The 25,478-nt window shown below is 40.2% G+C and overlaps 2 protein-coding genes across 4 annotated transcripts; one reads left to right on the top strand and one right to left on the bottom strand.

Annotated features, from left to right (window-relative positions):
• The first annotated feature begins 295 nt into the window (after nucleotides 1–295).
• On the top strand, nucleotides 296–2,512 carry cfap119 (cilia and flagella associated protein 119). The gene is made up of 9 exons (XM_014158948.2): nucleotides 296–511; nucleotides 727–761; nucleotides 859–924; nucleotides 1,003–1,166; nucleotides 1,280–1,350; nucleotides 1,515–1,631; nucleotides 1,736–1,814; nucleotides 1,905–1,994; nucleotides 2,132–2,512. The coding sequence occupies exons 1-9, from the start codon at nucleotides 488–490 to the stop codon at nucleotides 2,290–2,292; spliced, it is 807 nt and encodes a 268-aa protein (XP_014014423.1). The 5' UTR covers nucleotides 296–487; the 3' UTR covers nucleotides 2,293–2,512.
• Nucleotides 2,463–25,371, bottom strand: phkg2 (phosphorylase kinase, gamma 2 (testis)). 3 transcript variants are annotated; one of them, XM_014158491.2, is made up of 10 exons: nucleotides 25,075–25,371; nucleotides 22,282–22,390; nucleotides 5,173–5,348; nucleotides 5,009–5,063; nucleotides 4,811–4,876; nucleotides 4,564–4,727; nucleotides 4,331–4,421; nucleotides 4,038–4,191; nucleotides 3,735–3,860; nucleotides 2,463–3,547 (listed from the first exon to the last, which is right to left on the bottom strand). In XM_014158491.2, exons 2-10 carry the CDS (start codon nucleotides 22,374–22,376, stop codon nucleotides 3,302–3,304), a joined length of 1,173 nt encoding a protein of 390 aa, XP_014013966.1. In that variant the 5' UTR covers nucleotides 22,377–22,390; nucleotides 25,075–25,371; the 3' UTR covers nucleotides 2,463–3,301.
• Between the last annotated feature and the right edge of the window lie 107 nt (nucleotides 25,372–25,478).

Below are 25,478 nucleotides of genomic sequence, written 5' to 3'. Positions count from 1 at the left end.
ACATATATGCATAAAAAAACTTTTATAATGTGTCATGCATTTGATATATTATTTATTTCACATACATCTGCACGAAAAGTAGGCATATTAATTGATTGTAGCCTATTATTAATTTGCTATAATGAAGCAAAGACATCCCTGTAGGCTATTGGTCTTCTATTTCTATGAGACTTCAAACAAATTACATTTTATAATTGAGAAACGAATTGTCAAACAAATTGATACAGCACAGATGCAGCGAAAAGTATTTATTTCAAAGCTTTTGTGCTTGAATGTATTATAAGGGGGCTCATTATACCGTGCGCGCAATGCATTGGGAAATCTTTACTGTTGGTGCGCCACCAGAAAAATAAAAAAACGCTGTTGCTAGGACACGTTCGAGTAAACAAAAAAGTGTCATCTAGCGTTTCTTTGCTGATGCAAATTGGTTTCAAATCGATTCATTCATCTACAATTTAGCTAATTGCAGTTATATTTAACCGGAGAAATGAAATTGGCTGGGAAAAGAAAGGTAAGAGAGTGTCTGACCAACTAATGTTAGCTTTGCTAGCTAGCTAGCTGTCACCTGAAAGAGCTTGGACATTTAGCTTTCTAGGTACAGTAGCAAGCTAGCTAACTGTTAATGTAGCTGTATGCCCCGAATTCATTGCTATTCAATTGGGGGCATTTTTATTTCATTGCTATCTTGTAGATACATTTTAATTAATTGAGTACTTTCTTTTATAGGAACCTGACCCCCTGAACCCCAAAGTCTTGCTATGGTAGGGGGGCACATACAGCCGTATTCAAGATTTTTCTGCAAACTAACGTTATAGGCTTACACTTGGATTGAAATCCTCTATTTATGTGTGTTCACAGGGCAGATGTAAGTTACAGTAACATGGAGGAAATTGAAAACACCAAGGACATACCAGAGCTAGAGAGGTCTCTATCCTTGTTTGTGGCCACACACACACACACAAAATCCCTGACATTGTGGTTAACTGGTTACTTTTTACTCAGAACTCTATGCTGTGTGCTGGGAGTAAACATTCCTGAGCCGAGGAGGGGAGTCCTGCTGGAGCTCTATGTCCACACAGTGCTGTTCTGTAGAGAGAGCAACTTCAACAGGGAGCAGACGTCTGTCCTCCTCTCCATCGTCAAGAGCATGCATCAGGCTAACACTGGTAATGGGTTACTGCTCATAGTTTGGTCTTGTGCTGTTTTAGTAAGAGGAAGACAATTTTATGTCAGCAGCATTGACTCTGCAATGTTAATAACATTGCATTTCTTTGTTCAGAAACTCCACTCAACAACATGGGCCATTGCTATGCATACTGCAGTGAACTTCTGCTCTGTCACTCTGTCAGGGTGAGTTTGTGTATCCGAAGAGGCAATACTGTTTATTCCCACATGTTCTATTTACTTCACAATCTCACCAATGTATGGATTGTAATTCAGTCTTGTGTTTTGGACATTTTCATGGACAAACTCTTAAATTTCACCATTATTCTAATGTTTTCTACCTGCCACAGAGACCTCCCTTCAGTATCAGCCTGTTCAGCTCTGAGGAAGTGACCCAGATCTTGAAGTATCTCCTTAACACCTATTTTAGACATTACAATCTGTACAAGTACATATTCACCCCTCAGGTAATCTCCACACATTAGATATCTGGGAGGCATATATTTTTCTAAATAACACACACATTGATAAACTGTGACTTGAAGTTAGTGTTTTGCTCCTTGTCTCTTAGGTTAGATTGGATCTGTCTTTTTCCTACTCTGGCATGCCAGATGAAGACCCTGTCACTGAGCCTGACGCAGTATCATCAGGTCAGTGTTATTGCGCAAGCTCTGAAATATCCACCGCACCCATGTGATCAGGGGAACAGTATGAATTCATGTTTTATCTGCGTGCACCAGATGGATACTGTAAGGAAAACAAGCCAGAGACTGCAGAAGGGGAGCAGCCCATTGAAGCAATGAACACAGGGCCAGAGGTGGCTAATACAGGTATTACAAGGTTGCTCATGCAAGACACCCGTATAGACTAGAGAAATTGTGTTGTAACACGCCTGGTTCTAAATATGGACACTTCAGTTGCAACTTGTGAAATTTCCTGTTTGTAAAGTGTGTCTCTTCTCTATTAGATCCATCGCCCAAGTCAGAGTTGAGGACGATAATACAACAGGAAATGAGAGAGGAGATGATACATATGTCAAGGCAACTAGAGCAACGATTGAAGGAAAGTGCAGATCGGCTAAATAGCGCTCTGACATCACTGGAGACCAATCTCCAAGGCAAAAAGTAAACATCAAAGCCTGATTTTTATCTATGCATTTCATTCTGTTCTTTTGCACTAAAACACGTTAGTCAAATTTGAGATCTAGGTTATTTGTGGGTGGGTGTCTGTCAGTAAAGAGGTTGATTGCGTAACCATGCTTTTGTTAACTCTTTTAACACAAAATCAACACACAAATATGACAAAGTAAATAGGTTACTTTTATTATCAATAAAACATTGGTCTTTCACAGTTGTACAATTATTGTACACCACTTATTGAGGAATGCCATTTTAATTCAGGCAAAGGAACACTTACTTGAGTAAATCTCTAAATGGACTGAAAAGGAATGCTATTGGTTACAATAATTGTCGTATTGCACTAAACACAGAAAGGAAACTAATCTGACTGGGGTAACAGTTATTTCGTCATTTCCTATACCCTTAACTCAAACTATCAGTGGAAATTCGAAAACTATATTTGGAATGTTTAATGTTTCTTCTGCAATCACTAACTTTCCGCTATGTTATTTTAGATTCAGTAAGAATACATGATTGCTAAAATACAGGTTTAGGTAGCAAATAGAAGTAAACAATGAAAAAATAATGTTATGTCAACTCAATAGAGAATGTCATAGCAATAAAAAAAGTAACTTTTTCAAGCATTAACTGCACCATCGGTATGGATATATGTTCACCTTTTTTGCCCTATGTACACAATATAGTGCATTAAAGTGGCTTTGTCACTTTTGCTTCCTAAAACCATTGCCAGCTGATTTGAGTACTCTCAAAAAGCATTCGCTTGGACCCTAGAATTAACATAAAATTCTCATCTCTGGATCCACATCGATCTCAAATCCACTTAACCATAAATAATAATGAGCCATTATTCGCATTAAGGCTAACATGTCACTGGATCATGAATTCATCATCCTATGTAACGAGACATAGCATTCACAAGGACAAAATATGCACACCAAAATGTCAAACCTGTTAAACTACATAAAGCTAAGGCAGTTATTAGAACAAGTATGACCTTTTTAAGTTTCAAAGTCCTCTAAACCAAGAAGCATTATTTTAGCCGTATTCTGGAAGAGGGCAGCCCTGTTTTGCTGCTCCCCTTTCTTAACCCAGTGTCCATAGATCCTGAAGGCGCAGCCGTCGATTAGTTTGCGCACTCCCTTCAAGGAGTAGGGGTCTCTGGCCAGGACCTCCCGCGTCAGTGGCCTGGCTCTGCGGTAGCGACAATACATGCGGATACAGGCCAGCACACTCAGGATCAGTACCTACAGGAACAGGGAAAGGGATGTGTATTAAAACACACACACATTAATACTTCACAACATCCCAGAAGAGCCCCCATCTTCCAGTCAAAGCACGAATCCAATTGGATGCGACAGAAATCTAATTCTGTCTCAGCGGTTCATTTTACGGTCACTGGAGCCAAATAACACAAAATACATCGAAACTTACCCTGAATGTCTTCCGGGGACTGAAGTGACGCACCTCGTCCCTTTGGTACTGCCTAAAGAAGGAATGAGCCAGGGCTTGTTCAGCGTTGAGACGGACAATTGGGTCCACCACCAGCAACCTGGTAATCTAACAGTTGTGAAAGAGAGAACAAGAGAGAAGTCCTAAAACAATGCCAGTCGGAGAAAGTGTATCAATGTTCATATTCAACATATTCTTTGATGACATGGTATTAAAATCGACCTTGAAATATACAAATCAGTCCATGAGTCATAGATAGGAACTAGAGACAGGATGAGGTCTCACCAGATCTTTGACGGTGTCAGACCTGTCATCCCACTCTGGGGAGCTGAACTGGTAACGGCCCTCCATGATCATTCTGAGCATCAGCAGCTGTTTGCGGTGCCAGAAGGGTGGAGAGCCAGCCAGCAGGGTGAACAGAATCACCCCACACGCCCAGCTAACACACAGAAAACCAGATGCACTTTCAGGAACAGAATCTTCACTGATTCATAAAATAGTTTGGTGCTCTTATATTATAAATAACAAAATGTTCTTAGGACTATCTGATTACTGATAGTGATCATTTTAAGACTTACAGGTCAACTTCCTTCCCATATCCCTGATGCGTCTCATCCATGGAGCATTTCAGGATTTCAGGTGCCAAATAACCTGGCGTCCCACAAAGCTCTAGTCGTTTGGAGAGAACAAAGAAAGCAATTACACATTTGAGCTATGTGAGCAATTAATGGATTATGTCTTCAACTTTTTATTTTGTTGATGAGAGTGTAAATCCAAAATACAGCGAGTTCATTTCATTCTTCCCTCTCACCTCTCAGATTCTTGCCTGGCTGAAGCTGGACAGAGAAGCCAAAGTCAGAGAGTTTGATGTGTCCCTGGTCATCCAGCAGAATGTTTTCAGGTTTCAGGTCCCGGTGAACTATGTTGAGGGAATGGAGGTACTGGACAGCTTCCAGAAGACATCGCATCATACACCTGAGAGAGAGAGAGAGAGAATTGAGAAGATCTGGAGTGCATTTCTGGCTTGGGTTATAACAGACCAAAACCTAGACACTCACCTAGTTTCCTTCTCACTGAGAGTGACCTTCTCTGTCAGGTAGTCGAAAAGCTCTCCACTCCTCATGCTGCAAAAGGAACAATAACGATAGAAAACTCTTGAGTAGGCGAAGACTACGAAAAGACAGGATAGTTAAAACGTATCACAAAACACAGTCACACATTTAATAATAAATTAGGCTATATAAATGCATACTTACAGGTCAAATACCAAAAATATGAAGGTTGTTGACTCATAGGAATCAATGAGAGTGACTTGGAGAAAGATAAATAAAAGTTTATCATTAGCATATTGCATTTCAAGAGACATGAGTAAGCTATTTTAATGCCCTTCGGTACATTGGTGATGGTAGTACAAACTCACTGATAGAGGAGTGTCCTTTGACCATGTTGAGAACCTGGATCTCCTTCAGTGTGGAGCTCTTCACCTCTTCCAGCTGCTGTGCGGTCATCTTCTCAGCTGTGATCTCTATAATCTTCACTGCCAACTCCTGCCCTGTGTGTTTGTGCACACACCTGCGCACCACACTACTCACACCTCTGCAAGGACAAAGAAATAGGTATGGTAAAGTATAAATTCAAATTGGCTGAGTAGTCAGGCCAGTTGAGCCTGATCTGTGGTTGCCCCATGGGGCAATTATTATCATAATTTTTTACTGAAAACAACCAAATTGCACAACAAATGCTGTATTTTCAAGTAAAAGACAGACAAGTGGCATTGCTGTATGTAAACAGCTACATTTTCTGGGCGAGTGATCATAATCTTCGGGTAACCAAAAAGTACTCCTGACTAAAGGGGGAGGGGGGAAATTGGCTTTTGTGATAGAGGCACCAAATTTCACACAGCTAGGGCATGTCTAAATAAGTATTTTTGGCTATAGTCCCATCACAGATTTTGTCCATTCCTCCCTAGCAGCCATTTCCAAAATGGCTGCAAACCAGCTCCATAGACGGGTTGATTGTTTAGCAACAGAACCGACGCATGCACAACTACGGGGCAAAACAGATAGGGTTGGCTTAGAATGTTGACAACATGTAAACAATATTTAGTCTCCAATGTTTATTGAAAACATAAATACATTTGCACAACGAGCATTTGTTGTCTATCAAATACATCTTAACAGGTTAGCTAGTTAGTGAATTTTAGTCACCTTAGCATTGACATGAAATCAGTCAACACCTAAAAACAAGACATGGTATCATGAACAAGATTAAACTACAGTGCCTTCAGAAAGTATTCATACCCCCTGACTTACTCCACTACTTCACATTTTGTTGTGTTACAGCCTGAAATCAAAATGTATTAAATATATTCCCCCCCCCCCCATCTACACACAATAGCCCATAATGACAAAGTGAAAACATGTTTTTAGAAATTGTTGTTCATTTATTGAAAATGAAATACAGAAATATCTAATATACATAAATATTCACACCCCTGAGTCAACACTTTGTAGAAGCACCTTTGGCAGCGTTTACAGCTGTGAGTCTTTCTGGGTACGTCTCTAAGAGCTTTCCACACCTGGATTGTGCAACATTTGACCATTATTCTTTTCAAAATTCTTCAAGCTCTGTCAAATTGGTTGCAAGACAACCATTTTCAGGTCTTGCCATAGATTTTCAAGTAGATTTATGTCAAAAGTGTAACTCGGCCACTCAGAAACAACAACTGTCTTCTTGGTAAGCAACTCCAGTGTAGATTTGGTGTTGTGTTTTAGGTTATTGTTCTGCTGAAAGGTGAATTCATCTCCCAGTGTCTGGTGGAAAGCAGACCGAACCAGGTTTTTCTCTAGGATTTTGACTGTGCTTAGCCATTAGTTTTTTTAAATCCTGAAAAACTCCCCAGTCCCTTTTTTATTTATTTAACTAGGCAAGTCAGTTAAAAACAAATTCTTATTTACAATGACGGCCTAACCCGGACAAACACGGACAACGCTGGGCCAATTGTGCGCCACCCTATGGGACTCTCAATCACGGCCGGATGTTAAACAGCCTGGATTTGAACCAGGGACTGTAGTGACGCCTCTTGCACTGAGATGCAGTGCCTTAGGGCTCAGTAGTCTAATGATTACAAGAATAGCCATAACATGATGCAGCTACCACTATGCTTCAAAATATGGAGAGTGGTACTCAGTAATGTGTTGGATTTTCCCCAAACATAACACTTTGTATTCAGAACAAAAAGTGAATTGCTTTGTTATTCTTTATTTATTTTTTGTCATTTAGCAGACGCTCTTATCCAGAGCGACTTACAGTAGTGAATACATACATTTCACTTAATGCATTTTTAAAAAAAAAAAACAATTGTACTGGCCCCCTGTGGGAATTGAACCCACAACCCTGGCGTTGCACACACCATGCTGGCGTTGCAAACACCATGCTCTACCAACTGAGCCACAGGGATGGCTTAGTGCCTTGTTGCAAACAGGATGCATGTTTTTTATTCAGTACAAGCTTCCTTCTTTTCACTCTGTCAATTACAGTGGCAAGAAAAAGTATGTGAACCCTTTGGAATTACCTGGATTTCTGCATATAATTGGTCATAGATTAAGATCAGATCAAATTTTAAGTCAGAACAATAGACAAACAGTCTGTTTAAACTAATAAGACACAAACAATTATACGTTTTCATGTCTTTATTGAACACACCGTGTAAACATTCACAGTGCAGGGTGGGAAAAGTATGTGAACCCTTGGATTTAATAACGGGTTGACCCTCCTTTGGCAGCAATAACCTCAACCAAACGTTTTCTGTAGTTTCGGATCAGACCTGCACAACGGTCAGGAAGAATTTTGGACCATTCCTCTTTACAAAACTGATTCAGTTCAGCAATATTCTTGGGATGTCTGGTATGATCTGTTCTCTTGAGGTCATGCCACAGCATCTTAAATTGGGTTGAGGTCAGGACTCTGACTGGGCCACTCCAGAAGGCGTATTTTCTTCTGTTGAAGCCGTTCTGTTGTTGATTTACTTCTGTGTTTTGGGTCGTTGTCCTGTTGCGTCACCCAACTTCTGTTGAGCTTCAATTGGCAGACAGCCTTACATTCTCCTGCAAAATATCTTGATAAACTTGGGAATTCGTTTTTCCGTCGATGATAGCAAGTTGTCCAGGTCCTGAGGCAGCAAAGCAGCCCTAAACCATGATGCTCCCTCCACCATACTTTACAGTGGGATAAGTTTTTGATGTTGGTGTGCTGTGCCTTTTTTTCTCCACACATAGTGTTGTGTGTTCCTTGCAAAGAACTCAACTGTAGTTTCATCTGTCCACAGAATATTTTGCCAGTAGCGCTGTGGAAAATCCAGGTGCACTTTTGTGAACTTCAGACGTGCAGCAATTTTTTTTTGTACAGCAGTGGCTTATTCCGTGGTGTCCTCCCATGAACACCATTCTTGTTTAGTGTTTTACATATCGTGAACTCGTCAGAGATGTTAACATGTTCCAGAGATTTCTGTAAGTCTTTAGCTGACACTCTAGGATTCTTCTTAACCTCATTGGGCATTCTGCGCTCTATTCTTGCAGTCATCTTTCCCTTACGGCCACTCCTAGGGAGAGTAGCAACAGTGCTGAACTTTCTCCATTTATAGACAATTTGTCTTACCGTGGACTGATGAACATCAACGCTTTTAGAGATACTTTTGTAACCCTTTCCTGCTATATGCAAGTCAACAATTCTTAATCTTACGTCTTCTGAGATCTCTTTTGTTCGAGGCATGGTTCACATCAGGCAATGCTTCTTGTGAATAGCAAACTCAAATTTTGTGAGTGTTATTTATAGGGCAAGGCAGCTCTAACCAACATCTACAATCTCGTCTCATTGATTGGACTCCAGGTTATCTGACTCCAATTCGTTTTTGGAGAAGTCATTAGCCTAGGGGTTCACATACTTTTTCCAACCTACACTGTGATTGTTTAAATTATGTATTCAATACAGACAACAAAAATACAACAATTTGTGTGTTATTAGTTTAAGCAGACTGTGTTTGTCTATTGTTGTGACTTAGATGAAGATCAGATTACATTTTATGCAGAAATCCAAGTAATTCCAAAGGGTTCACATATTTTTTCTTGCCACTGTAGATTAGTATTGTGGAGTAACTACAATGTTGTTGATCCAGCCTCAGCTTTCTCCCATCACAGCCATCCAACTCTGTAACTGTTTTAGTCACCATTGGCCTCATGGTGAAATCCCAGAGTGGTTTCCTTCCTCTCTGGCAACTGAGTTAGGAAGGACGCCTGTGACTTTCTAGTGATTGATTGATACACCATCCGAAATGTAATTGTAAACTTCACCATGCTCAAAGGGATATTCAATGTCTGCTTTTCTTTTTACCAATAGGTGCCCTTCTTTGCGAGCCATTGGAAAAACTCCCTGGTCTTTGTGGTTGAAACTGTGTTTGAAATTCACTGCTCGACTGAGGGTCCTTACAGATAATTGTATTTGTGGGGTGTTAGTCCTTTTAAAAAAAATCACATTATACACTATTATTTAGCCTTGCCATAACAAAGGGGTTGAATAATTATTGACTCAAGACATTTCAGCTTTTCATTTTTTATTAATTTGTAAAAATAAGAAAAACGGAATTTCACTTTGACATTATGGGGTATTGCATGTAGGCCAGTGACAAAAAAAAATCGAAATTGAATCCATTTTAAATTAAGGCTGTAATACAACAAAATGTGGAAAAAGTCAAGGGGTGTGAATACTTTCTGAAGGCACTGTAGCTGAAACGAGCCACTTATGATTCCCCACATGGCAGTTTCTTGTCATTGTTACTAGCCATCTGGCCATCCAGAATCACAACTCACAGACTTATGCCCCATTGAAGCGTACACATTGTTTTTCCATATTGGACAGGAGTCATATGGCGCATCTCCATAAATACACATCTATATTTCCATATTGGACAGGAGTCATATGGCGCATCTCCATAAATAATAGGTACCTACAGCCCAATGATGGTTTCAAATGTGCAATATATGCATTCTTAAAATTTCAGTAAAAAAATTACTTTGAAATAGAAAAGGTGCCACGATTTACTGTTTTTTTGTAATGTTTTCATGCCTAGTTCCAATATTATACATGTAAAACAGTCTAAAAATTGTATAAGTGTTTCCTGAAGTCTGCTGATTACAATAATACATATGATTTTATGTACGGTTTTACATTTTTAAGAAATGTGACAGGAAAACGGTCCTGTACACATCACCAGGTAAAATCCCATAGGAATGCATTATATCCAGCAGTGAGATATGTAACTATGGGTTACAGTTTGTAACCCGTTGTCTGAAGGAGACATCTGACTTTGGGACACGCCATTCTGCGTGTCATTCGCTGAAGCCTTATTCAATCATACCTAGGGCTGTTATGGTGACCTTAGTACCGCCACACCGGCAGTCACAAGTCATGACCGCAGTCAAATTCCACCTGACCGTTTAGTCACGCTAACTAGGCTTCTCTAAGTTCTGATGCTGCTGCTCATGGTCATTAGTAGCCTACCAAACGTGCTAACTGCCTGGTACTCAGCACTCTATTGTCCGTCTAATCACTCTGACGTCAATGCAAATGTTTTCGAAAATCTAATCAAACACTTCATGAGAGCCCATCAGCTCATGTTGCGCAACATTTCTATAGGCTATGCAATTGCGTGAGAAAAAAAGTTGTCCTCTACTAAAAAGAGCAGGATCCCATCAGCTTTCTATAGACTAGGCCTAGTATATTTATCTATTTACAACTTTTTCAAATCATAGTAACACACCTCATGTAGCCTAGCCCATAGGCCTATATGTTGATACGGTTTGTATCACAACTAAAGTGGCCAAATAACTTCTTAAAATGGAGTACTTTACAACCGGTGTAGAGCCTAACTGGCATACATAGGTTGTGCGCGAGTTTCAAGTTTGGGGAAGATAATTTTATCATAAAAATGCATCTTTATAATAAAACATTAAATGCATAATTTCATTTGCGGTCCGTTTGGAGAATGGCGTTTTCCCCGCTAATTGATTGCATTTTGTAACATTCGCACTTAGTCTACGGTCATGTGCGCATTGCTGCGCTAATATGAAAAAAATAGCCTAATAGTTTATCATTTTTAGCTAAACGTTCTGATCAACGACCACTTTAACCGCAAAAGGCATGGATTTTTTTAGGGTGCATTAAGGCCACACAAGGGGGACACCGCTGGGAAATTAATTGTCTTTAGGACCGCTGTTTTATTTTATTTATGACGTGTTTCAATTTTTCAATTATTATTATTATTTTTTACATAATATGTAATTGTTGTACTGTATGTGTGTCTATAATTTTGTTCAATGTATGTAAGTTGTTTTGTCTAAAACTTTGTTCGCCCTGCTGCTCTTGGACCAGGTCCCTCTTAAAAATAGATTTTATCTCAAATGAGAAAAACCTGTATATATAAGGTTGAATAAAATAATAGCTTCATGCCACATTGGCTTCAGAAACCGCCAGAAGCTTCTGTTTACCACAGAAAGCATTTGATTATATCCGTTCTCCTCTACCTTTCCTGGCTGGCAAAGTATCAGGATGTTGAAAACTGAATCTGAATGCATCTGAGAAGTTGAATATGTGAAACTTTGAATCACCTGAAATTATGATTTGTAAACTTGATACACAGACAATAAATGCAATATCTACCATATTGAAACTGAATATACAGTACCGGTCCAAGGTTTGGACATACCTACTCATTCAAGGGGTTTACTTTATTTTTGACTATTTTTGACATTGTAAAATAATAGTGAAGCCATCAAAACTATGAAATAACACATATGAAATCATGTAGTAACAAAAGCCTTGACAGCTTTGCACACTCTTGGCATTCTCTCAACCAGCTTCACCTGGAATGCTTTTCCAACAGTCTTGAAGGAGTTCCCACATATGCTGAGCACTTGTTGGCTGCTTTTCCTTCACTCTGCGGCCCAACTCATCCCAAATTGGGTTGAGTTCAGGTAATTGTGGAGGCCAGGTCATGTGATGCAGCACTCCATCACTCTCCTTCTTGGTCAAATAGCTCTTGCACAGCCTGGAGACGTGTTGGGTCATTGTCCTGTTGAAAAACAAATGATAGTCCCACATAACCCAAAACAAATGGGATGGCGTATTGCTGCAGAGTGCTGTGGTAGCCATGCTGGTTAAGTGTGCTTTGAATTCTAAATAAATCACTGACATGGTCACCAGCAAAGCACCCCAACACCATCACATCTCCTCCTCCATGCTTCACGGTTGGAACCACACATATGGAGATCATGCTTCACCTACTCTGCATCTCACAAAGACATGGCGGTTGGAACCAAAAATGTGGACTCATCAGACCAAAGGACACATTTCCACAGGTCTAATGTCCATTGCTTGTGTTTCTTGGCCCAAGCAAGTCTCTTCTTCTCATTGATGTCCTTTAGTAGTTGTTTCTTTGCAGCAATTCAACCACGAAGGCCTGATTCATGCAGTCTCCTCTGAACAGTTGATGTTGAGATGTGTCTGTCACTTAAACTCTGTGAAGCATTTTTTTGGGCTGCAATTTCTGAGGCTGGTAACTGTAATGAACTTATCCTCTGCAGCAGAGGTAACTCTGGGTCTTCTTTTCCTGTGCAAAGCTGTCATCAAGGCAAAGGGTGGCTACTTTGAAGAATCTCAAATATATTTTGATTTTTTAAAGACTTTATTGGTTACTACATGATTCCATGTGTCATTTCATAATTTTAATGTCTTAACAATTATTCTACAATGTAGAAAATAGTAAAAATAATTAAAAACCCTTGAATGAGTTGGTGTGTCCAAACTTTTGACTGGTACTGTATAAATATAGAATTTGAATATGAAATTGACATTTTAATGTATAAATTGAATACAATATTCATCTCAGTTTCAAATCATGAAATACAAGTTCATGAATTCAATTCGTGCATTAAACATATATTTCATTCAAATGTAATATCCTAAAAATAAATAAATATACACACAATACAATTTCCAGAGACCTGTATATAATGATGAGATTCTCATGTATCCACCCTAACAATGGGAGTTGTTGTCCCAAAGGCATGAAGGCAGGCGACAAGCTTAATAAGCCAATAGAAACGTATTGGGCTTATTTTGGACAGATTTTGGCGAGAGTGAAACCTCTCGCTTTTCCTCTTCCACACACACACACACACACACACACACACACACACACACACACACACACACACACACACACACACACACACACACACACACAGAATGATCCCTTCTTCCTCTCTGACAAGAGATTTTAACTCGTTATTTGCATTTGAAGTTTGGTCTAACAGAATCGGTCATATGGCCACCAAAACACAGAGCAGACACTAGTAAAACAGAAAATTAAAACTCAGTTTTTTTGGCATGGCATTGCAGTACCACGTACCGGTAGCAGACTGTTATTTTTATTTTTTATCTCAAATTTCGTGGTATCCAAATTGGTAGTTACAGTCTTGTCTCATCGCTGCAACTCCCGTATGGACTCGGGAGAGGCGAAGGTCGAGAGTCATGCATCCTCAGAAACACACCCCAACCAAGCCGCACTGCTTCTTGACACAATGCCCACTTAACCCAGAAGCCAGCCACAACAATGTTTGATGCAGTGCCTTAGACCACTGCACCACTCGGGAGGCCCACAAAGACTGTTATACAAGCTGTCTAGTCTGTGTTTTATAAATGTGCAATAAGCATAATACACAATTATATAAGGAATTGGCAACTCATTCTCATTCTGAGAAATAATGTAGGCCACTTGATTTCAACATCCTTCTGCTTGAGAGATTGTTTATGAGACCTGTGTACATTTTCTATAATGCCTGCTACAAGATGTTAGTCATTATTAGTGAATGTGCATTTTGCATGGCTCTGGTTAAATTTGTAACAAAAAGGGCATTTTCATAGACAGACTTAAAAGCCAGATCAGTAATTATTGCAAAAAAGCAGGTTAAACTAGTTTTATAAAATAATATATTTATTAGTGAGTCTTATGGTTGTGGAAGGATTACATACTACAAAAGTATGTGGACACCTGCTCGTTGAAAATGAATTCCAAAATCATGGGCATTAATATGGCATTAATTCTTCCACGCCGATCTCAACAAAATTTCTGTATGGATCTCGCTTTGTGCACATGGGCATTATCATGCTGAAACAGGAAAGGGCCTTCCCCAAACTTGCCACAAAGTTTGAGGCACAGAATTGTCTAGAATGTCATTGTATGCTGTAGCACTAAGATTTCCCTTCACTGGAACTAAGGGGCCTAGCCCGAACCATGAAAAACAGCCCCAGACCATTATTCCTCCTCCACCAAACTTTACAGTTGGCACTATGCATTCAGACAGGTAGCGTTCTCCTGGCATCCGCCAAACCCAGAATCGTCCGTCTGACTGCCAGATGGTGAAGCATGACTCATCACTCCAGAAAACACGTTTTCACTGCTCCAGAGTCCAATGGCGGCGAACTTTACACCACTCCAGCCGACACTTGGCATTGTGCATGGTGATCTTAGGCTTGTGTGCAGCTGCTCGGCCATGGAAACCGATTTCATAAAGCTCCCAACAAACAGTTCTTGTGCTGACACTGCTTCCAGAGGCAGTTTGGAACTCAGTAATGAGTGATGCGACCGAGGACAGACAATTTTTACGCGCTTCAGCACTCGGCGGTTGCGTTCTGTAAGCTTGTGTTGCCTACCACTTCGCGGCTGAGCCGTTGTTGCTCTTAGTAATCTCCACTTCACAATAACAGCACTTACAGTTGACCAGGGCAGTTCTAGCAGTGCAGAAATTTTACGAACAGACTTGTTGGAAAGGTGGGATCCTATGACGGTGCCACATTGAAAGTCACTGTGCTCTTCAGTATGGGCCATTCTACTGCCAATGTTTGTCTATGGAGATTGCATGACTGAGTGCTCGATTTTATACACCTGTCAGCTACGGGTGTGGCTGAAATAATTTTAAGGGGTGTCCACATACTTGTGTGTGTGTGTGCCATCAGAGAATCAGTTAACTCGAGCTAACTTTTTGTAATTTGAGTGCAAAAACTTTTTTTTTTTTTTTTAATTGCATTGAGTGAGCTTGTGGGAAAAGGAAGAGGAGCATGAAGCAGGTGCTCAGCCAGGGAAGGCTCCACTGGAGGCGGGCTGAAACATCCCGATGACTCCATGCTATGCATATCCAAGTGGGGGTAGACAGTCACCGGAGAAGGTGACTTAAATGGATTCGCCTAGGAAGACTCCAACAATTTCACACAGTCTAGGTAGGCTGACAACACAGTCTGCATTGTCAGGCTGATGTGGAATTACCCAGAGAGGAGACTCCATTAATCCATCCTAGTATTCTTGCAAGGTGGGGGAGGCATAGGATACTCGACATCAAGTTTCGTGGCAGCACGTCCGATTGCCTCGAAGAAGGGGAGGTCAGCCATAGAGTTCTGCCCTACTTAAACTTTTTTCTTCCTCAGGGGCGTAATCCAACTCCTGGTCAAAGAGGGAGCTGCCTAATGCAGCAAGAGACATGCAGTCATCCTCATTTACGGATTTGTCAGAAAGGTCCACCCCCTGGGAAAGATGGGCGACTTCCAAATTTGCCTGGAGCTCGAGCAGAGGGGAAGCCTGGACAGCTTCACCTTCCTCTGGGATTTGAGCAAGAACGAGGCCTGGGCAATGCTATCCACGTACTTTGCTCTAGCACAATGCGTACAGCTAATGAGGTTAACGAGAGCCGCCAAAGCTTGGTCCATACAGAGGCAGGTAGCACAGAACTGATGGGAATCATTCTGGGACATATAATGGCTGTAATTGCCAGGAAAAGCTTTGCTAGGCTTGTGCTTCTTTCTCTCCCCATTGTTCTGTGCATTCGGACGGACAAAAGCGGATGGAACACGATGCTAACTCGATGGGGAAGTCGGGCAAGACACGAGGTATCGATAGCTGGAAGCCAAGTAAGCAGAAACAGAAAGCTTTATTTGCTAGGGGAGTAGGGAATAAAGACAGTCTTTATACTTACAGGTTAATGAAAGTAGCGTTAACAGGGGTACTAGCTAATTAGCTGGCTATCATCACCTGAGTGAAATTTTTGCAAATGTATAAAACAAATTGAATGGAAATATCACATTTACATAAGTATTCAGAACCTTTACTCAGTACTTTGCGGAAGCACCTTTGGCAACGAATACAGCCTCGAGTCTTCTTGGGTATGACGCTACAAGCTACCTGTATTTGTGGAATTTCTCTAATTCTTCTCTGCAGATCCCCTCAAGCTCTGTCAGGTTGGATGGGGAGCATTGGTGCAGAGCTATTTTCAGGTCTCTGAGTTTATTTACTTCCTGAGTAAATACGGGTACCTCCCAGTGACAATATTGGTCTGTATCTGTGTGGCACTTTAGAACTGCAGCTGTCAAGCCTGTGGTGATTTACGATCTGACAAGAAATTTACGAAAGTGCGAACCCTGTGCCATTGGTAGATTATAAAACTTTTTTTTACCCTTTCACATAATTAAAAATAGTTTAACACTTCATACGAAAGACATCAACATAATGAGAAATGTCAAGATATAGTAGAGATGAGTGAGGAATAAGTGCAGATAGCTCAAATAAGCATGGAAATGAAAGTATCAATTGCCAAATTTAGGGTTAGGAGTATATCACAGAAACGTGTTTGATGTATTTAATACCATTCCACTTATTCCGCTCCTGTGGAGTATATACAGTGCATTCGGAAAGTATTCAGACCCCTTCCCTTTTCCCACATTTTGTTACGTTACAACCTTATTCCAAAATAGATTAAAACAATAATAAATCCTCAATCTACACACAATACCCCATAACGACAAAGCGAAAACAGGTTTTTAGAAGTGTTTGCATATATATATATATATATATATATATATATATATATAAAAAGATACCTTATTTACATAAGTATTCAGACCCTTTGTTATGAGACTCGAAATTGACCTCAGGTGCATCCTGTTTCCATTGATCATCCTTGACATGTTTCTACAACTTGAAGTCCACCAAGAATAATTTAGCACGCCCAATTTTTTTGAAAGTTTGAAATATCCAATAAATTTCGTTCCACTTCATGATTTTGTCCCAGTTGTTGTTGATTCTTCACAAAAAATTACAGTTTTATATCTTTATGTTTGAAGCCTGAAATGTGGCAAAAGGTCGAAAAGTTCAAGGGGGCCGAATACTTTCGCAAGGCACTGTACCTAGTTACCTGCAGATTCATGCAGGGTAGTGACCTTATGAGTTGGGACTATGGTTCATTGTTTAACTAACTAGCTAGCTACATGTCTAAAGAAAAGACTCCACTACGCAAGTAACCATTTCAATAGAATGTTCACGATGTCACTGCGACAACTGTCGATAGACATAGCTGGTAAATTCACTCTGGCTATCTACTCCAATTTCAGATTCAGAGCGCAGAATAACGGACAAATTTACAAACAATCAATACCTGTCAGTAAACGTTGGCAAAAAAGCGTAATTAAATTGTTGCCAGCAGCACAGTTACAGTCACCAACGCTCTGGATAACATAAAAATAGCGTAACCAGCTCTGCTAGGGCGAGTAAAATGGTCAGAGTGAGCTGTTCTCTCATTTGTGTCTGGAAGTAGTTAGCAAGCTAGCCAACGTTAGACACTTAGCTTGGGTGCTTGACTGCTGTTAGATCAGAATGCTCGGATCAACCCTACTCCTCAACCAGAGTGTCCAGTGTGCGCTCTGAATTTACAGACAGTCTGACAACGCTCTGAGTTTACGAACTCCCAAAGCGCAGATTGAATTTACAAACACACTCATAGTATAAACCAGCATTTAGTCTTTAAAATCTTTGGTTGTTTAGTACATGGCCTCATATGTGAATCCTTAAAGAGATGGGTGGGGCTAAGGCTTAAGGGGGTGTGAACAATGTTGAATGGGTATAGACATTGAAGAGCTCTCCTGAAGGTGTACCAAAACATTCAAGGACCATTTTCTCAAAAGTGCAGTTACAAGTTTATCAACTTTCAACGCAGAATTACTTTCCCATTGTTCCTCAACTGTAGTGTATGATATACAATTTTCTAGCTCTGAGTCTCTACTTTTATCTAAATGTAAAAAACACAATTTCAAATTTTGCTACATAAGACCGAATCGAGACGGTCCATCACATTTGTGCATTTTTGGTTGGTTAACACGGGACCCACGAGTGCACTTTGATAGCCTAATCAATAACTTTAAGAAAATGGTGATTTCTTGGCTCTTTGAGGTACAATGCATTTTCAGATGAATACAAAAGTATTATGATGAAGTTTGGCGAAGAAATCTTTAATATATAACTACTCATTTCGCAGAGCGTCACAGCCATAAAGGTACATTTTCTAAAGTATATATGAAAATGTTAATATTTTCATTATTGTTTTTGTGAGTAGCCAAGCCTTCCTTTGTCTGTTAATATTTTACCCTAAGACTTTCAGATTCACAGACTTGCCAATGTGTCTGTTCTTCCAAAAATGCCTGTCCATTGCAAGTTTTGTTGTTCCGTTACTTCAAAGTAGTATTACTTAGAACATTGTAATTTTGTGTTTACACAAAAATACACATTAACATTTTAATGTATGCTTGATAAGTCAATTCTGTGAGACATTGTGTGTTCAAATGTCACAAGGCTTTATTGACATAAATCTTTTTTTTTTTTTATTCCACTGAGGCGGACATGCTTAATCCTTTTTTGCTGCAGTTTTTGGGCCCTCGATTGCGGAATCATTGACACATTTTTATCTGATGATTATATCTGGTGCTATCCCCAGGGTCTGGAAGGCAGCTCATATAAAAGGTGGTGACCCTTGTGACCTTAATAACTCACCCTATTAAAAACATTCTTGCCAAGCTGAAATATTAGAATACTTGATTCAATCTCAACTAAGATCTTTATTATCTATGAAACGTATTATAAATGTACATCAGTCAGGTTTGAGACCAGGTCATAGCACAATCTCTGCTGTATCCATGGTCATACATTATGTGCTTAATTGTATGGATAAAAGGCAACATTGTGCTGCCCTCTTCTTTGACCTGCCGAAGGCCATCGTTACTGTTGATCTCTCACTGCAAATTTAGAGGCTTTCATCAATTGGCCTAGACCAGGCTGCATGTAACTTGGCTGTGTGTAACAAATTGAACTCAGTGTGTATCTACTGAGGGTGTTAAATCAGGTTTTCTGGACATAACAAAGAGGTGTCCCACAGGGGCGATTCTTGGTCCAGTACTATTTACATTAACAATATTGGTATGTCTGTAAAAAAATAACCTACGCTTGTATGCTGACGATAGTGTCGTGTATGCTATTGCCCCCATGGTTGACCAGGCTCTTTCTGAACTGCAGTCTGTCTTCATGTTTTACAGAAAACCTTAATTGAACTGAAATTAGTATTGAATGCAGGTAAAACCAGGTTGTTTTCCAGAACACATACAAATGTCTCTGATGATTTAAATCGGGCTCAAGTCCGGGCCACTCAAGGACATTCAGAGACTTGTCCCAAAGCCAGTCCTGCGTTGTCTTGGCTGTGTGCTTAGGGTTGTTGTCCTGTTGGAAGGTGAACCTTCGCCCCAGTCGGAGGTCCTGAGTGCCCTGGAGTAGGTTTTCATCAAGGATCTCTCTGTACTTTACTCTGTTCATCTTTCCATCGATCCTGACTAGTCTCCCAGTCCCTGCCGCTGAAAAACATCCCCACAGCATGATGCAGCGACCGCCATGCTTCACCGTAGGGTTGGTGCCAGGTTTCCTCCAGACGTGACACTTGGCATTCAGGCGAAAGCGTTCAATCTTGAGTTCATCAGACCAGAGAATCTTGTTTCTCATGGTCAGAGTCCTTTAGGTGCCTTTTGACAAACTCCAAGCAGGCTGTCATGTGCCTTTTACTGAAGAGTGGCTTCCGTCTGGCCACTCTACCATAAAGGCCTGATCCGCCGATTGCCGTTTGGCCGGTCGGCCAGCTCTAGGAAGTCTTGGTGGTTCCAAACCTTTTCTGTATAAGAATGATGGAGGCCACCGTGTTCTTGGGGACTTTCAATGCTGCAGAAATGTTGTGGTACCCTTCCCCAGATCTCTGCCTCGACACAATCCTGTCTCTGAGTTCTACGGACAATTCCTTCGACCTCATGGCTTGGTTTTTGCTCTGACATGCACCGTCAACTGTGGGAATTTATATAGACAGGTGTGTGCCTTTCCAAATCATGTCCAATTCATTGAATTTACTACAGGTGGTCTCCAATCAAATTGTAGAAACATCTTTATAAACATCTGATAAACATATTTATCAATTTGCTAAAATTTATAAAAACCTGTTTTTGCTTTGTTATTATGTGGTACTTAGTGTAGATTGATGAGAAAACAATTATATTTAATACATTTTGAAATAAGGCTGTGATGTAACAAAATGTGGAAAAAGTCAAGGGGGCTCAATACTTTACGAATGCACTGCATGTGGTGCTTACACCCACAAAGCTCTGATTGGCATGTTAGGTGTAATTGAATAAGGCTTCAGCGAATGAAAAGCACGATGTGAGATGTCAAAATAGAGTGGGGGGGGGGTGACGGTTATGGAATTTGGGTTAATGGTTATTTGTCAGGCAAATTTCCCCTTCACAGTTTTTTTTATTTAACTAGGCAAGACAAATAACCGTTCAAATAACAAAATTAAGTTGTGCCGATTTTATCCTCTACTCTCTCTGCTGCTGCGCTTGCTTTGCAGCAGTAGTAGCACATTGTGTTCTGTTGCCTAGCAACCGCAGGGAACAACTATAATGCAGTGGTCATGCTGTTGCAATGCATCTACACATGCTTGAGTTCGCAAGCCTAGCATGGATCTCAAATTCGCTTTCCATCACTTTGTCTCGATTTCACATTCACTTTAGATGTCCACACTCATCAAGAATTTGGTTGTTGATTTCAGCAGAGATGGTGGCTTTTAGCATCGTTTTTTCATCTTTACAAACCGGATAAAATGTATAGCCAGAGCATCGCCATACCCTAGCTCAACACCAACACTTTAAAACAGGCTACTAAAATCATTCCTATCCCAATTAAAGGGCAAATGCAGTAAAGCTGACTTTAGGACCATGTGGACGCCTGGGAGTGGAAGGGAAGGCTGTTTGTATGGCTGGCTGGCATTATGGGAGCGCATCTACGCAACTGCAGGGATCAGCGCAAATTTTTCTCAAAACAGTGCAGAGATGGCTATAGTAGACGGCTGTTTGACTTGACATTAAACCAAACTAGAGTGTTAATCCCAGTGCTGAGCTAGTGCATAGCAGCTAATTCTTGTATGACGTATTTGTAGAATGAGGTGAATTAAGCTACAGCAAGGTGATAATGGCTGGAGTCAATTCTGCTTGTTTTTGCAGTGCAGTAAATAAGCATCAATTTTATACAAATTCCTTGCAGGGTGTCACTTTGCCATACCCTAGGCTTATCTGAAATGATGTCACTGAGCCAGAGCACTGTGCATACTACGGATTAAGGTAGAAACGCAATTGTTAATAATTAATTTACACTACTGCTATTGGGTATATTTATGTAATATTTTCTAAAATGTATGCATTACAATTGTTGTGGTTATTTTATTCACAGTCCTCATCCATAATCATTGGTTACACAACACCTGCTCTTCCCATGACAGACTGACCAGGTGAATCCAAGTGAAAGCTATGATCCCTTATTAATGTAACTTGTTAAATCCACTTCAATCAGTGTAGATGAAGGGGAGGAGACAGGTTAAAGAATAATTTTTAAACATTGAGACAATTAAAACATGGATTGTATGTGTGTGCCATTCAAAGGGTGCATGGGCAAGACAAAATATATAAATGCCTTTAAAATAGTGTATGGTAGTAGGTGCCAGGCACATCCGTTTGCGTGCTTCAAGAACCGCAAGGCTTTTATTGTGTTCTCAACACCATCTCAAACATTTTAAGCCATCACTGAGCTGTGTCTACCTATTACTGCTGCTAAATTGTAATTACTTCGCTACTATGGCCTATTTATTGCCTTACCTCCTCACGCCATTTGCACACACTGTATATAGACTTTCTTTTTTTTCTATTGTGTTATTGACTGTACGCTTGTTTATTCCATGTGTAACTCTGTGTTGTTGTTTGTGTCGCACTGCTTTGCTTTATCTTGGCCAGGTCGCAGTTGTAGATGAGAACTTGTTCTCAACTAGCTTACCTGGTTAAATAAAGGTGAAATAAAATTAAAATAATTTTTTTTTAAACTTATGGAGATATGGCCATGTGACTCCTGGCCCCATGGAGCTGGTTGACCCCCAGGGGGTCAAATAAAAAAAATCTGCGATGGCACTATAGCCAAGAACACGTCTTAGGTCGTGTCCCCCTAAAATGTGACACTTAGCCGCTGGACTATAATGTGCTTAGGATCTATTCTTGTGTGAAGTGTGACTTAGTAACTTACCTGCCAATCACCTCTTTCGGGTCATACTTCTGGTAGAACTCCTTGGCTCCCACCCAGTCAGGTAGTTCATCTCCAATCACTATATCTCGAGTCATGGTGACAGCTTAATCTATAACATGATAAGAACATTACTGTAGTATTGCTACTTGGACAGGATGCTCTGAGAGCTTTGACAAGATAATCAAATGTATCAAGGGTGACAGGCTACATTTAGCTTGAATTGATCTAATACTCAACGAATTGGTATATTTTATACTGCCTAAGACAATTGTGTGCAAACTCGTGTAAATGTTCCTTACAAACCAGAATGTTGAATAAAATTACATTTAAACGTACTCTACCGGTTGTCTGTGCTGTTTGGCCTTCTGCTACTTAAAATTTGAGACAAAATATTCACAGGAAAGTATGGTTTACCCAACTTTTTAGAGAGCAGGTAAGTATATGGTTCTTTTGGCACCCAGGTAAAGTTAGTTTTATATTGGATATTCAGTTCTCTCATCAATAGCTATTGAACCAAGCATGCCATGACAATGAACATTTTATATTATGAATCAGGTGGGAATGGAGAACAATCCACACGTTTCAAGATTTAAATCTGAATATCCAATATAAAACACATTTTACCTAGCTGCCTAACACATATACCTACTGGCGCTATAGAAAGTTGGGTAACCATACTTTCCTGTGGATATTTTGTCTCAAATTTCAAGCAGCAGAAGGACAAACAACCGGTAGAGTAAGTTTGGCTTGTAAAGAACATTTACATGATTTTGCACACAAAATGTATCAGGCTATATAACGTACCAGTCAAAAGTTTGGACACACCTAATCATTCCAGGGTTTTTCTTTAATGTTACTATTTTCTCCATTGTAGAATAATAGTGAAGACATAAAAACTATGAAATAACACATGTGGAATCATCTAGTAACCAAAAAAAGGTGTTAAACAACTGAAAATATATTTTATATTTCAGATTCTTCAAAGTAGCTACCCTTTGCCTTGATGACAGCTTTGCACACTCTTGGTATTCTCTCAACCAGCTTCAAGAAGTAGTCACCTGGAATGGTTTTCAATTAACAGGTGTGCTTTGTTAAAAAGTTAATTTGTGCAATTTCTTTCCATCTTAATGCGTTTGAGCCAATCAGTTGTCTTGTGACAAGGTAGGGGTGGTATACAGTAGATAGCCCTATTTGGTAAAAGACCAAGTTTATATTATGGCAAGAACAGATCAAATAAGCAAAGAGAAACGACAGTCCATCATTACTTTAAGACATGATGGTCAGTCAATGTGGAAAATTTCAAGAACTTTGTTTCTTGAAGTGCAGTCGCAAAAACAATCAAGTGCTATGATGAAACTGGCTCTCATGAGGACCGCCATAGGAAAGGAAGACCCGGAGTTACCTCTGCTGCAGAGGGTACGTTCATTAGAGTTACCAGCCTCAGATTGCAGCCCAAATAAATGCTTCACAGAGTTCAAGTAACTGACACATCTCAATATCAACTGTTCAGAGGACTGCGTGAATCAGGCCTTCATGGTCAAATTGCTGCAAAAAAACACTACTAAAGGACACCAATAAGAAGAAGAGACTTGCTTGGGCCAAAAAACACAAGCAATGGACATTAGACCGGTGGAAATCTGTCCTTTGGTATGATTAGTACAAATTTGTGATTTTTGGTTCTAACCGCCGTGTCTTTGTGAGACGCAGAGTAGGTGAATGCATGATCTCTGCATGTGTGGTTCTCACTGTAAAGCATGGAGGATGTGTTTTTCTGGTGACAGTCAGTGATTTATTTAGAATTCAAGGCATACTTAACCAGCATGCCTACCACAGCATTCTGCACCGATACGCCATCCCATCTGGTTTGCGCTTAGTGGGAATATCATTTTTTCCCCCAACAAGACAATGACCCAACATACATCCAGGCTGTGTAAGACCAAGAAGGAGAGTGATGGAGTGCTGCATCAGATGACCTGGCCTCCACAATCACCCGACCTCAACCAAATTGAGAAGGTTTGGGATGAGTTGGACCGCAGAGTGAAAGAAAAGCAGCCAACAAGTGCTCAGCATATGTGGGAACTCCAAGACTGTTGGAAAAGCATTCAAGGTGAAGCTGGTTTTAATGTGATGCCGGAGATCCTGTCCGTCCACACTACTAGTCGCAGTTCAACCTCATCATAAATCGTGGAGTTGTGTTTAGTCGGCTACAACACCCAAAGAAAAGTTTGCATTTACAAAAAGACAAACATAGGTACAAGGAAAGCATTAAAGAATGGACATTTTTACAAGTATCGACTGACAGCGACTCGATGTTGTCGGACTCCAGCCAGCCCACACAACTCTATCGTATGTAGAGTTTGGTAAACTCAGCTAGGTTGCCACTTACTGTAGTTACCTCAAGCCGGATGATGTAGCTAGCCGGCGAGTGCAGAAACCTGGCAAAACATGTATGGCAATGCACCACCAGCAATTGACATAGCTACCCACTGTAGCTAGCTACACATAAGAAGACAACACCTTTTCATGTTGACCGATTTGATCACAGCAAGGTTAACTAACAGCTAACGTTAGCTTAACTAGACATGTCTAACTAGCTGCACACGTTTAAATTGGTTCACGCGGTAACGTTACTTACCAAATGCGATCAAACTACACGATTGATAGAAGACAAATAGTGTCGAGCATCCGACTGACAATAATACCAAACTGAAGGGCAACTATGTCATTGCAAATATTTCCAGGGTTTCTAACGTTAAGCTACCATCTTGATTGTTTACATTCTTACCTCCTTACCTTAACACATGAACAAAAATGGTTCTTCTTCAATGGGGTTTAACCACTGTTGGCATCCAATGTTAATGGTGCATTACCGCCACCACTTGGACGGAATATTGAATGAGAAAATACAAAAACATTGCGGGAAAACGACATCATACAAAATACCAAATTAGGCACGCCAACTATCAAAAAACGTCCAGCTGCATTCACAATGATTAAACTTTTCTTAGACTTCTTCTCCGCGAACAATTATTTATATACAACAATGCATATGAAGGGGCTGTAGACCGTAGTGCCATTATGAAGACGGAGTGAGGCGTGGCATGGACTAAACCGTAGTTCACATAATTAATCGTATAACACAACGTTTGGATATTTATTGAATAATGGCAAAATGTGTACAGCATGCATTCTTTTAA

Source organism: Salmo salar, chromosome ssa19 (genome assembly GCF_905237065.1).
Source record: "Salmo salar chromosome ssa19, Ssal_v3.1, whole genome shotgun sequence".
Lineage (NCBI taxonomy): Eukaryota > Metazoa > Chordata > Actinopteri > Salmoniformes > Salmonidae > Salmo > Salmo salar.
The sequence above is the reverse complement of the archived record's forward strand: the minus strand, read 5'-3'. Positions and strand labels throughout refer to the sequence as shown.